This window comes from Gekko japonicus, unplaced genomic scaffold (genome assembly GCF_001447785.1).
Source record: "Gekko japonicus isolate JY-2015 unplaced genomic scaffold, Gekko_japonicus_V1.1 scaffold410, whole genome shotgun sequence".
Taxonomy (NCBI): Eukaryota; Metazoa; Chordata; class Lepidosauria; order Squamata; family Gekkonidae; genus Gekko; species Gekko japonicus.
Genome location: NW_015167067.1, coordinates 233,241 through 247,362, shown reverse-complemented (window position 1 = coordinate 247,362; position 14,122 = coordinate 233,241). Strand labels below are relative to the sequence as shown.

The window sequence follows — 14,122 nt, the reverse complement described above, 5'->3', positions numbered from 1 at the left end:
CTTAACACAAAGCATAATTCAATCCTAAATTAAATACTAAAAAAACCCCAGTTTGAAGTTGGTTTACATGCAGTGGTTATAAAGGAATCTGGTTTGCATTAACCATTGTTTGTTAACCACTTTAAGGAGAGATATAAATATTCTGAACAAATATAATTGCTGCTGTGTTCATATAAGTACAAAGCATGATTGATGCTAGGAAGCAGAAATCCATCCTTTTTAAAATTACATTTGTTTTGTAAATTTACAAATATATACAGAGAGAGAGAGCACCAACACAAGATATACCAAAGCTTACAACAATCAATATCTTGCCACATTTTCATTAGAAAAAGGGAGTGGGCTAAAAGAGACATTTTACCTTTCCTAACTCTTAAATATAATGTATAACAATTGTCCTAAGGAAAGAGGGGGAATAAGTGTGCATTCCAAGACTGGTTCCCATTCGCACCATATACTTTGGCACCAAGTTTCAGTGGCAAAAAAACCTGAAGACAAATAATGTAAAAAAAGAAAGTAATTAAAAATAGTATTTTTGTCTTGTGTGCTTTAAAATATAACCTTTACTCTTTCAGCATGCCTCTGATTAATTTTTCTAATCACTTCATGGGTGGGAAAAGTGTTTCATTGCATACAAGCCAACAAGTTAATCCTTTGTGTGTATGTAGGGCTTCCTTCTTGCTGGGTATGGAAGGGGAAAGTGTCCCGTGCTCTCATGGGGCTCATCAATGGAAGTCTTACCTTCAGATCTAATTCACAGTGAGGGCTTCCCCTCCCCCCCCGAAAAGCAGCAAACGTACCCCCCACACTCTGCAGCATAGTGTCCACAGCTTTTTAAACAACAGTTTGTTTCAGAAGCAAAAGGAACAGAGCCCTCCTGCAGGGATAGAGGAACTTGATGGACACTATCGCCTGTATGCATCACCTAGGATTGTCAGAGCTGAGGCAGAAGAATAGTATTCTAAACGTATCTTGTTTTTAGGGCTGTGGGTCACAAAATGTACGGATGTCAGTACCGAGAGCGTATTGTAGAAAAGCTGAGGAAGACTGCAGAGCACTGTGACTGTCTGCAATGCTTTTTTGTCATTCATTCCATGGGAGGGGGTAAGTATTGTTCCAACCCAGCAACTAGAAGAGGAGAAACGAACCAAATAAGCTTAAAGAGATTTTGAGTATAATAATCTAAAAATATTCTTACTAAGAATTAATTAAAGCCATTCTGACATTTCTGATCGACTCTACAAAGAATACTCACGCCAGTGTTGTTTCTGAATTGTACCCCTAATATCTAGTGCAAATCAGGTGTTTACTTTTCCCCTTCCTGATGCAGTATCCTCCACCACTCCCTGGGCTATATTTTTCTAAATGTTTTCTCTGTGTTTAGGGTTCACCACATCTTGACTAGACCTGGCTGCCAGTCATTGTTTGTGTTTCCCACTGACCCTGCTCCTCTCCCATGTCCTCTGCTATGAATAGATACTTCTTGCTGCTTACAAGTGCCTTCAAGGGCCAGCAGAAGGTCAAAGAAAAAAATCTACATTTCCCCAGTTACGTGTACATGCCAAAGGAGTGGAAGGCAGGGCAGAGTTTCTGTCTCCTGCCCAGCACAGCCCCGTTTCCCCTTCAGACTTTTCTGCTCTGAGGAAGGAATTTGAGAGAGAGAAATATCTCTCACTATGTGTTGGGTCAGGAAGTCAGTGGGACCGAAGATAATCACCTCTGTTAACTACATCTGAAGATCCCTGCTGTTGTCACTAGCCAAGCTCCGGCTCTTTAAAATCGTTGCAGAACAGAGAATCCTGTTCCCAAGACAGTCTAATTATTCTGGAGGGCTGGCTACAAAAGTGGAGTCCAAAAGCTCCTCCGAGACTAGCACCACTTCTTCCTGTGTAAGCTTCAGTGAGCCGGATCTCTGTGCTGTAGGTGGACGCTTCAGAAACGGGGGGGGGGGGGGGGAGGTGAGCTCTGGCTCATGAAAGCCTGTGATGGAAGAAATTTCTTTAGACTTCAAAGTACCTCTGCAGGCATGGTAAGTTTGCCTTTGTAGGCAACAAAGCCAAAGGAGGAAGTGAAGCAGTGGCTTTAGCAGTCCCTGAGAAATAAGGTTGCCACTGAGACCTGGAAAATTCCTGGATATTGGGGAGGGGGTGCCTGTAGAGGGGGGAGTTGGGGAAAGCATTTAATCTATGGCATACCATAGAGTCTACTCTCCAAAGTTGTAGTTTTCTCCATGGGAACTGAGCCCTGTACCTGCAGATCACTTGTAATTCTGGGAAACCTCTAGGCCCCACCTGGAAGTGGGTAACCCTACAAGGAATCACTGTGCCCTGCAGGGGCTCTTCTTAGCGTGTTTTATCAGACTATAACCTTGTACTGATATCAGTAATTTTCACCTATGCCACTGGTTTATCTGAGCCTCTGACCCCTCACCCAACCAATATATATAAACTGCTAATTATGTTGTGGATGGGAAACCACCAAGAAAGACTTTGCAGTGCAGAGGCAGGCAATGGAAAATCATCTCTGTTTAATCACTTGCCTTGAAAACCCTACAGGGTCGCCATAAGTCATCTGCAACGTGATGGCACTTTACACACATGCCTTCTGTTGTCACTATACTAGTTTTGGTATGCATTTTACAAGCTATCTTGGCAGCATAATGGCACCTAATATGTACCCTAACCCTCAAACCCCCTTCTGTTAGCTTCTGTGTGGTTTCCATGATAAAATAAGGAGAATGCCTTTTTAATGGATTGCATGAAATACATAAATAATATGAAATGCCTTGTTATAAAATAAGAGATAAAATTATGTCTATCATTAAACTTATTCAGATCAATTCCAGGTTCTATGAAAAGTCCAAAATTGTCTGTAAAGTGTACAATTGCTGGTCTCTAGATGTTAAAAAATTATGGGCATAGTATTAGTTTTGATATTCTGTCAATTTTACCATATTCAGTAGTTCTCATTCATTCTTAAGCCAGTTTGTTTTTTAAGCCTTATCTTGCCTTTCTAACGTTTGTACGATTATTACTATTTTGTGGTCTTTGATGGACTTTGCATCTGTGCAGGGCTTTGATTCAGAAACTTCTAGAGAGATCTTTGGAGTTAGAGAACCTCACCCTCTCAGAGCCGTGGTTTTTGTTTTTTCCCTTTTTTAACTAAGAAAGAAAACTAGCTCTGGAGAGAGGATGACAGTCTACCATGAACAAAACATAACTGAGGGGGAAGGCACTGTTCCTCTCGTCTAAGCATACACAGTCTGAACTGTATCTTTGAGTGGAGGAGATTTTTGCTCCTACGAAACTAGCTCTAGAAATGTTTGAATTGTAATTCTGTGCAGGTGTACTGTCAATCAGTAGACCACTCAAAGAATATTAGCTGCAGATAAGCAACCTTTTTTTTTGGGGGGGGGAGGGGGTCTTGCAGTAAGCATATAGAGTAATGGCTTATGTAATCAGGACATTTTTGGTAAAATTCTGAAGGCATAATAGAGACTCCAAAATCAACTATAATTTAAAATTCTTATTTAATGCCTTTGTTACCTTTTCCAGTATTTTTAACTCTAGTACTCTTTATGATGTATGATAAAAATAACCTCTTTTTGTCTTGAAAGTGGTAATTGTTGGTATATTTTATATATTTCCAAGATCTCATCCACCTACTGAAAGGGGGTTCAAGTCTTCCCTCTGTGCCTTTTTCTAACCCGATGTAGTCCCAAGTGGGCACGACTGCCCCATTAGGGAAACCTAGGAGTACCTCGTCAATACATGCTCTGATCTGGATGGCCCAGGCTGGCCCAATCTGGTCAGATCTTGGAAGCTAAGCAGGGCATGCCCTGGTGACTACTTGGATGGAAGACCACCAAGGAAGCCCAGGGTCGCTGTGGCAATGGCTCATGCAGAAAAGAATCAGTCCAATGCATTCCTTCCTCACAAATCTTTCAGAGTAGCAAAAAAAAGAAAATTACCACAAAAATATTCACATATGAACTGCCACATTGAGAAGACAGAAGAAACTTTCAAATAGAAACCTACTTCAGCCCAATCTTGTCAGATCTCAGAAGCTAAGCAGGGTTGGCTCTGGTTCGTACTTGAATGGGAGACCCACCAAGGAAGTCCAGGGTCACTATGCAAAGGCAGGCAATGGCACACCACTTCTGAACATCTTTTGCCTTAAAAACCCTATGGGGTTGTCATAAGTCAGCTGCAACTTTCCATCACAGCTTCAGGCAGATCCCGTTGTGAACACTGATAAAACTTTGTAAAGCTCATCAGTCTCATGATTTCTTAGAAAATCCAGTATAGTAGTTGTAGTCTCAGCTTGTTTTTTCAGTGTTTTATTATTAAGCGTAATGTGCCTGGAAAAGCAGGATTAAAAAATTAGTCCTATATAAGGTACAAGACAGTCTTTAAAGTACTTTCACAACATTGTGTCTTTGTTTTTTCTTGAGTCTAGGGACGGGATCTGGCCTCGGTACATTTGTACTGAATGTGCTTGAGGAGGAATTTCCAGAAGTATATAGATTTGTTACTTCAATTTATCCTTCAAGAGAGGATGATGTCATTACGTCTCCTTATAACAGCGTCTTGGCTATGAAGGAGCTCAGTGAACATGCAGACTGTGTATTGCCAATTGAAAATGAAGTAAGAATTTGTATTCAATATTTCATCTGCATATTACATAGGAAGTACAAGCAGAGGCCCACAAGGAAAGCATGGGGAGGAGAAACCCCACTCACCCGCCTGCTGGTCCCCACTTTCTCCTGCAGATTCTTTCTGCCCCCCTGCCTTTCTCTCCTTTGCCCTCCCATCACCTCATCCTACTCCTCCTGCTATCTGTCCTTCCCTTCTGCCTCTATCACAACCTCTGCCTAACTTGTTCATTTGCATGCATTGCATCCTCCCTTGTTGCCTCTACCACTGCTCATCTTGCTCACTCACCCACCCACCTGCCCAGCAGCACACTTCTCTCTTCCTCACCCCCCCCGCTGCCTATGTTGTCAAAGCCTTGCTCATCTGCCTGTGCTATCTCCTCCCCTCTGCCTCCACTGTCACTTGCCTGGCTCACTCATTCGCCTGGCTTGCCATGCCTCTCTCAGCCCATCCACTACCGCCTCCTTTCATTTCTTCCTCTCTTCCTTGCTTACCTGCCTGCCTCACTTGTCCAGGGCAGTGCCCTCCTCCTTCCTTTGCTGTGGCTGGTTGCCTGTTTATGGGGTTGCTAAACAATCCTCAAAATTGTGGCTGAGGTCTTGTGATGTAGTATCACAAGACCTTGTTTGGTCATGTTTAATTGAAGCTTAGAGTATTTTTAAGAAATCTCACTCTTTTCATTTTGAAAATTTTCTGCAGAGTCGGAGAGTTGGGGGTGGGGTAACCTGGCCTGCAGAGTTTATCAACAGAAGTTAATGGTACTAAAAGGGAGCAGAAAAGAGATCTGTGTGGATGCTATCATCACTTCTTTTGTTTTAATGTTAACAGTTTTCACCAATATCCTGCATTGTTTGAAGCCTGGATCCTGGTATCCCAAAGCAAACAACTTTAGACTGAATGGGAGGGAGTGTGTTATAGTGCTACTGCTGCCAACCTCCAAGTGGCACTTGGAGATCTCTCACTATTACAGTTGATTTCCAGGCAGCCAAGATCAGTTCCCTGGAGAAAATGACTGCTTTGAAGGATGGACAATAGGGAACTATATCCTGCTTGAGGTCCCTTCTCAGGCTCCACCCCGAAAATCTCTAGGTATTTCCCAAACCAAAGCTGGCAACCCTAGATGTTGCATGTATATAGAAAATTAGTAAGTTTGTGCGTTTGTTTAGGACAGAGAGCTGAAGAATTCCCTTAAGCAAATTAGACCTTGGCCTCCTGAGAAGACATGGATTTGTGACTAAGCTAGAGTCCATGTCTCCAGTATCAGACTGTTGAAGCCTAGCAATTCAGAACTGTGTTTAATTCTCCATCTGTGATATTGTCATTTTACAAGAATCTGGCGCAGTACTTAAAACTATACATTATGCTCTGATATGGCTAGAAAGTGCTCCATTTTAATTACCATTTGCAGCTGAGAATGATGCCCATGTGCAAATATTAGTTGGGAAAGGATCAGTATCTGCCTAGAACAAGATTCCTCTAGGAAAGCTATGTCTTCCCTATTAGAACAGTATGTGGTATGCCTAGAGGAAATCCCTGCAAGAAATGAGCAAAGATGGTAGGGTTGCCAACTGGCCTAGAGAAAAATCCCTTGTCCCTTTAATAGAGACTTAATGTGTGGAGGCGGGTTGTTGACACTTTTAGTGATGCGCAGGTAAATACCTAATAAATAACATGAAGTCTCTGTTTAAAGGGCAGGACATTTTTTTTCCATGCTAGCTGGCAACTCTAACATACGGCTACATTTTGTGTACTCAGTTTTATCTCAGTTTTGCCTGAAGCTACTGATAAAAATTAAACTAATTTTGCATGTTGGATTTCTTATTAGCTTTTTCTTTTATGTTTTCTTCCAAAGTCTTTATTTGACATAGTTAGTAAAATCAATCAAATGACCAAATGTGGAAAGCTAGGATCAAGTGTAAAGCAAGCTAGCTTGGTAACTTCAAGTGGAATGAAAACTACCAAGGAGAAACCCTTTGATGCTATGAACAATATTGTGGCTAACTTACTGTTAAACTTAACAAGGTGAGCTTTTGAGAATTTTAATCATTAATAAGTTGCAAATGGTATACTGTTCATCCTTTTAACTTTGAGACCACAAACCTATTCTTAGCTGTACTTGCAAAAGTTGTGCAGTGAAGGACACCTTAAAATGCTATAGGAGTAGATGTTAAGATATTTCTGTCTTTTTCACTTTTGTAAATTTAAATGATGTAATTTGAGGGGGCACATGTTGAATACGCATGCAAATTCTGCCTTGTGCTGAATCAGACCCCTTGGCTATCTAAGTTAGCAGGGCTATTTTTGGGTAGGAACGCACAGGAACGGAGTTCCGGCTGGCTTCAGAGTTGGCCACGCCCACTACAGCCAAAACCTCTGCATGTGGGGCTACAGAGGGAAGGCCTGGAGAGTGACCCCCCCCGGCAAATCCGAGGCTGGTGGGCCTGGGGGGGCCTGGAAGGATCGGGGTGGCATTTAAAGCCAAGGGAAAGAATGGGGCATGGCCTAATATGCTAATGAGCTGCACTGTCCAGGTGTGGCCTAATATGCTAATGAGTTTCTGCTGTTGGGTGTGGCCTATTATACTAATGAGTTCCTGCTGGCTTTTTCTACAAAAAAAGCCCTGTAAGTTAGTATTATCCATTCTAACTGGCAGTCTGAACCTGGGACCTTCTGCATACAAGGCTGGTGCTGTACCACTGAACCAGGATCCCTCCTTATCTCTCCTTATATATAATTGAGTAGTGGGTGCCAAAGTTCTAAAATGCACTCCTTTAGTGTATGGAGGCTTGAACTGTCAGTCAGAAGACTGGCTGCTTTGTGCAGTCCCGCCCAGTGTTTCAAGGTCTTTTGCATATGGAAGCTGATTGGACTTCACTCCATTCCACACCTCAAACTCCCCCCCCCCTTCCCGCAAGGCAGTTGGAATGTCAGTTGCATATGGAACCTTCAAGGTCTTTGACTGCTAAACACATATAACAAAAAACATAAAGTGAGTTTTAATTGATTTATATTCACATGTGAATTATCTCAGAATGAGTGAGTTATATTAAAATCAAAAGATAAGGAACTACTAACAGCCATCAGTGAGCTTCATGGTTCAACAGCTCTCGGAATCAATTCTCCCATTACTACTGGCTACTAGTATGGTATGGCCGAGATTGGGGGGGCAAGGCGGGCGACAGAAGGCCGATGCCTCCGTCGCCCGGCCCTCTACAGAATCCACCCCCCAAACCTCCAGGTATTTCCCTCCTTAGAGCTGGCAACCCTACATTCCCCTCAGTGCCTGTTGGTAGGCAACTAAGCTTGGTCCTGTCACCTACTTTGGCCTTTGGGAGAAAACACATTGGGGCCAGTCCTGATAGGGTTGCCAACTCCAGATGGGAAATTCCTGGAGACTTGAGGGATGGAGCCTGAAGAGGGTGAGGTTTGAGGAGGGGTGGGACCTCAGACAGGTACACTGCCATAGACTCCACCCTCCAAACCAGTCAGTCCCACATAGGGAACCATTGTTGCCAATCTCCAGGTGAGGGCTGGAGAGCACTCAGTATTACAACTGCTCTGCAGAAGGGAGGGCAGAAGTCAGCTGAAGTCAAAGGGGCAGATAATGGTAGGTTGGTGGCTAGCTGGGAAGGAGATGGGGTTGCCAACTACATGCTGACAAATTCCTGGGGATTTGAGGGGTGGAGCCTGGAGAGGGTGGGGTTTGCAGAGGGGTGGGACCTCAGACAGGTAGAATGCCATAGACTCCACCCTCCAAACCAGCCATTTTGTCCTGGGTAACAATTGCTGCCAATCTCCAGGTGAGGGCTACAGATTACTCACAATTACAACTGCTCTTCAGGTAGCAGAGATCAGTTCCTCTGGAGAAAACAGTGGACTCTGTCATTATACCCTGCTGAGGTCACCACAGCAAATTGACACTGTTTGCCCAAAGCCAGAGCACTCCCCCAGAGCCTCTTTCTAGATCTCGTTGTATTGCTTTCACAACGGGCTTTACTGCTAGTGTCACAATAAAGCACTAATGTATAGTTTCAAGAATTTTTTTAAATAATGTAAATTCAGATTTGTGTAGCTTTAGTAGTATTTAGAAGATAAAAAAAACTTGGGGATGCTTTTGGACCTACCCTTATTAACAGAGAAACAGATTGGTGGTGTTGCCACAAGTACCTTCTTTCAATTACAAATTGTTTGTAAATTGGCTCCCCATTTGGATTCTACTGTACATGGTGCTGTAACTCCAGTGCTTCAACAGCTGCCCTGGTTCCCCTATTTCCTTCCATGCCCTATTCAAAGTGCTTGTAAGAGCATTTTATTTGTGAACACTTTTTTGAGGAAAATGGAAGTAAAGTCTTGAGAAGGTATTGTTGTGAAGCTTGTCTATGTTTTTTGTCAATATTGTTTTTTAACTCTGCTAAATTTTCATTTTAAATTGTTATTGCAACTTGTTGCCTGTGTGAGCTACCTCAAGTCTTAGAGGAAAGGCAAGATTTAAATGTTTTAAACACATAAATAAATAAATGTTGAAAGGTCTAGGAATATGTGGTTCTTCCTTGGACTCTTCATAGTTTCCCAGCCACACTCCCTGCTTGCATCCTGCTGCTGATCTTTAGCAGAAGGCTTTGGGTTCAGTTTTAAACATCTAAGAATCTCTTTATGTAATACACTTCCAGCTGTCCCCAGGGAACTGTCAGGCAAAACTTGGTTATCGCTGAAGTTACCTGGCATCAATTTATTTATTATTATTTTATTAATTTTGGCTTGTGTTCCAGCCTCCCCGCAAGCAGGTTCAGAGCGGATGACAACAGTAGGGGTTAAAACATTTCAGAATAAGAGTTAAGACATTTCATAGTAAATCTTTCATAATAAATAATTAAAACACATTAAAACAGAACTGTAAACTAAAACACAGTTTGGTATAGTAATCTTGACTACTGGAGCCACTAGGCCATAGACCAGACCTTATTGGCCATTTGAAGGTGGAAGATTTCAGCAGGGGAGGCCAGTAGATGGAATAATTGGACATTCGCTACCTCACTCAAAGGCCTGGTGGAACAGTTCCATTTTGCAGGCCCTGCGGAACTGTAATCGGTCCTGCAGGGCCCTGATCTCCAGCGGGAGCATGTTCCACCAGGCTGGGTCTGGGGACAACCAGCAAATACTGGTCTGCTCAGCACAAGGCTCTCTTGGGCACATATAAGGAAAGGCAGCCCTTCAGATATCAAGATCTGTGATCAAGATAGTACATTTTCTAATTGCATCGCTAGGTGGCCTGAGTCACAAAGTATATTGTCCACACATATTCCTGGGTACAATTTGGAGCACACAGTGAGATGTCTGAACCTGTGTTTTAATTCCTTCCATTTGGCAGAGCCAGCTTCCAAAAGTCCATCAGCCTTCTCTTTCCAGACTAGTGCACTTGCTTCCATTCTCTTTGAAGAAGGTTCTCTTCTTTGTGAGATAGATATTGTCAGGTATCTCAGCAGGCACTGGAAGTCTGGGGGTGGATGGGGTTTGATTTAATCCCCTGCTAAAGTAGAAACTTGTAGCTCAACAGCTTCAAGTATCATTCATAGGCCCCGGTCACACGGGCCGGAAAATGTGGGGGGGAAGCGTGGCTGTTTGCCCTGGAGCAAAATAACGCGTGGCCGTCTGATCACACGTCCCATCAAGGTCCTGTGGTTAGGGCGTGAGGTGCCGATCACACGGCGCCGCTTCCGTGGCAAACAGGAATACTTTTTTTCTCACCAAAAGGTGAGCATGCACATGATCATTTGTGCGCATCCTATGAAGACTTTAAAAAAAACTAACCGGTTTGCGATGGGACTAGGATGGGACGCAGTTAGACGCCCATCCTTGCCCCGCATTTTCCGGAAACTAGTACATCGTAAGTACTAGTTTTTTACTCCGTATCTTTGGCACGAAGCCACGGGTTAGCCACGGGTGCACTACACTTCCCAGATGTTGCGGTGTGATCACGCCTGGAAAATCTGCCTATCATCCGTATCTTTAGCGCGACAAATGCTCCGTATGAACAGGGCCATAATCTGTAGAAGTTCAGTATCGACAACAGCTCTGCTTACCACTCAACAGAAGACACAAAGCTCATAGCTCAAGGAATGTTCTGGTATCCCTTCAGTAGGGTTCCTGTGTTGCACAGAGGCTTGTCACCCACTGAGGTTGGATGATCAGCAAAAGGTCAATTGCCACAAATGAGTTACTAACTTCATATTTGTATGCCTTTTCAAAAGAGATACAACTGAATAAACTCTTCATTAACAAACAGTATACAGAATTCTTGTATTCACTTGTGTGTTATTTTCAGCTCTGCTAGGTTTGAAGGATCACTTAATATGGACCTTAATGAAATCACCATGAATTTGGTCCCCTTTCCTCGACTTCATTACCTGGTTTCCAGTTTAACTCCTCTGTATACATTGGCTGATGTTCATGTGCCTTCTCGAAAGTAGGTAGTTTTTCTGAATTGTACATCCAGTATCTTGCCCCTTGCCAATAAACCATGAGTCCATTTTTCAAATATTCATAATAGCATTCTATTTTTAAATATTAAGCATGGTACTCTTTTTTTGTCTTTTAGGCTGGACCAAATGTTTTCAGATGCTTTTAGTAAAGATCACCAACTGATAAGGGCTGACCCAAAGCACTGCTTGTATCTTGCCTGTGCTCTTTTAGTCAGAGGAAATGTGCATGTTTCAGATCTCCGCAGAAACATAGAAAGGTTGGCATAAAATATATACTAGGGGAGACATTTCTACTCATGCTGATCATTTCCATAGTCACTATTTCCCCCCCACAAGGTTCAAAGGCCAGCTGTAGAAGGATTGAAAAGGAAACTGTTCATTCCCGACTGTGTGTACATCTGCACTTGTTGGGGGGTGGGGGTGGATAATATCCTAAGTAATTTAGCGATTTAAATAATCTAGTTATGGATTTTCTGGGTAAAGAATTTGTCTACATTAAATGTTACCAGTATTGCATATTTTAAAATAAGATCTTTAGAAGCCAAGCCACAGTATATCAGGGGAAATCTCTTGTTTGTGATACTTTGACACATACTATCATGATTGCTTGGATTACTAGATTCCTACCTAATTCTGAGCTTGACCTTCTGAAAAATATATAAGGGTATACCTAAATATGGTTAAATACCTTTAAGCCAAACAAACTGTTGAGTAACATAAAGTGTTCATCATTTAAATTTATACTTGAAAGAGTTAATAAATTGTGTGTGCAAATATAGTGGGTTTTGTATTGCTGAAATTACATGAATATGCCTATAGAAATAGGCAAATGTGATATTAATATTTGTGCTTTGTGGTGCTTATTTCTTCTAGGTTGAAACCTGCTCTTAATTTTGTATCCTGGAATCAAGAAGGCTGGAAAACTGGCTTATGTTCAGTACCTCCTGTGGGCCATTCTCACTCACTGTTGGCCCTGGCAAATAACACTTGTGTGAAATCTACTTTTCTAGAGCTCAAGGAGCGATTCATGAAGCTATACAAGAAAAAGGTATACCCCAGAATGAAAAGCAATGACATCTTAACCAGTGCTTTTATTCTGTTGTGCTTGTATTATAGTTGATATTAGGAAATACTTAGTGGCAAATACTCAACACAACTGCTAGCTTCCCCTCTGTGTTCCCCACTCTGACTCCAGAAGAGGTTGTATATTACAGGTCTGAATAATGGTCAGTATGCTACAGTTGACATATTGGTCATTAGTGGCTGGGTACATATACTGTACTAGAGAGGAAGAATGGTTACAGGGCTCAATTATGCCCTGTTGATCTCCTCTTGAGCACACACAGCTGCGTGTATGAGAGTAATAGCTTTTAAAAATGCACATTGCCCACATTATTTTCCATGTCAGAGAAATTCACCTAAAATCTGGGTTACAGCTTCTTTTATCATATAGAGGTTCTCAGTTCTGGAGCATTAGTTGATTATATTTTTTAAAATAACTGTGGTTGGATCCAGACTAAATTGGAAATTTCCCAGTTCCCCCTTCCCGCTGCAGACCCCCTCGTGTCATTTTTCAGTGTCTCCTACCTCCCAGGAGCAGCATTTTATGGCAATCAGTGCATTCTGCTGATGGAAACTTTAGTCTGGATCCATCCGATTAATTTTATTCACTTTTAAGGCAAATCAGATTACTAAAGTAACATTTATTCTTATAGGCTCATCTTCACCATTACCTACACACTGATGGAATGGAGCAGAGCTGTTTCTCTGAAGCTCTTTCATCTTTGTCAGATTTAATAGACGACTATAATCAGTTGGATGTCATGAGCTGTGGACCTGCAGTAGATCCACCAAGACTGAAGATAGCTATGTAACAATGAAGGGGGAGAACATTAAAAGTTAAGAAATCTGCTAACTATACATGTGCATTCCAAGTAGTGTTAAGCGCTGTTAACGCACTAATTTCACTGGGAGAAACTTAAGAACTTAACAGCACATTCCAGATGAAGTAAAGTAACAGATGGTCTTACACAGTGTCTCAGAATATTATTCTCGAGGGACAGTTGAAATGCTTAGTTTGGGTGGCAGTGTCACACCAAGTGATCTCTTTGTCCAGTTGTACAGAAGCTATATTATGTACTTTACGGGAATAGAAGGATAGTATAGAATCCTCTTACAGTATGCCTTTCCTTATGTACTGTACTATAATGTGTTTCGTGTTTATGCATCACAGTCAGAGATGCTTCTGTATATATAAATTATAAAAAATGAGTTATTTTCCCTATTGTTTTAAACACTTGTCAAATATTTATTTTATTTACAATTCTTATTTTCCAAATAAAATATATCGATAAAACATAATCTGGCAGTCTGAAACTTTGTCTACAATATTGCCTACACATCCAGTTATCACTTATTTCAAACACAAACCTCAGTTTGCTAAAATACAAATAGTACTAGTTGTAGTTATAAATATAAGGTCCAGCTATATCCACTACTGTATACACTATATATATTTCTGAAATTCAAATACATTGTGAAGATTTTTTCATGTAATTAAACCAAATTCAAATACATAGCATCTATAAAACTTCTTTTACTTAAAATTTTACAACAGTCAAGGGTTGGCAATCCTGGTCATAAATTGTGCATTAAATTGTTGTTTGGTTGCAAATATATTTTCCTGCAGTTGCCCTTTGATAAGCCGTGGCAGAAAAGGAAAAGTGCATCCAATATTGCAGTTACAAAGCTACTTTGATGTTTTAATTGAAGAGAACAAGGTGAGTGAGAATCAGTTAAGCAAAAAAATGTCAATGTATGGCTGGTTTCATAGATATTAAAATACTTTACAGTAATGTCACTGATCACTGTGATACACATAATTGTGCTTTATGGGTCTTACAAATATTCATCAATAAATGCTCAAATCCTTATTTTTTGTTCAGCTGAGGAAATCACAGGCATGAACAAACTGATGTGTACATTTTA

General features: G+C 41.4%; 1 protein-coding gene across 1 annotated transcript in view; it reads left to right on the top strand.

The window, feature by feature from the left end:
- The window catches only part of TUBE1 (tubulin epsilon 1), a 22,533-nt gene extending 9,172 nt beyond the window's left edge, over positions 1 to 13,361 (top strand). The window contains exons 6-12 of the mRNA XM_015412679.1: positions 983 to 1,104; positions 4,459 to 4,646; positions 6,508 to 6,677; positions 10,978 to 11,118; positions 11,251 to 11,391; positions 12,008 to 12,182; positions 12,850 to 13,361. Coding sequence (XP_015268165.1) covers positions 983 to 1,104; positions 4,459 to 4,646; positions 6,508 to 6,677; positions 10,978 to 11,118; positions 11,251 to 11,391; positions 12,008 to 12,182; positions 12,850 to 13,008 — 1,096 coding nt within the window. The 3' untranslated portion in view covers positions 13,009 to 13,361. The remainder of the gene's footprint in view (positions 1 to 982; positions 1,105 to 4,458; positions 4,647 to 6,507; positions 6,678 to 10,977; positions 11,119 to 11,250; positions 11,392 to 12,007; positions 12,183 to 12,849) is intronic.
- The last annotated feature ends 761 nt before the right edge of the window (positions 13,362 to 14,122 follow it).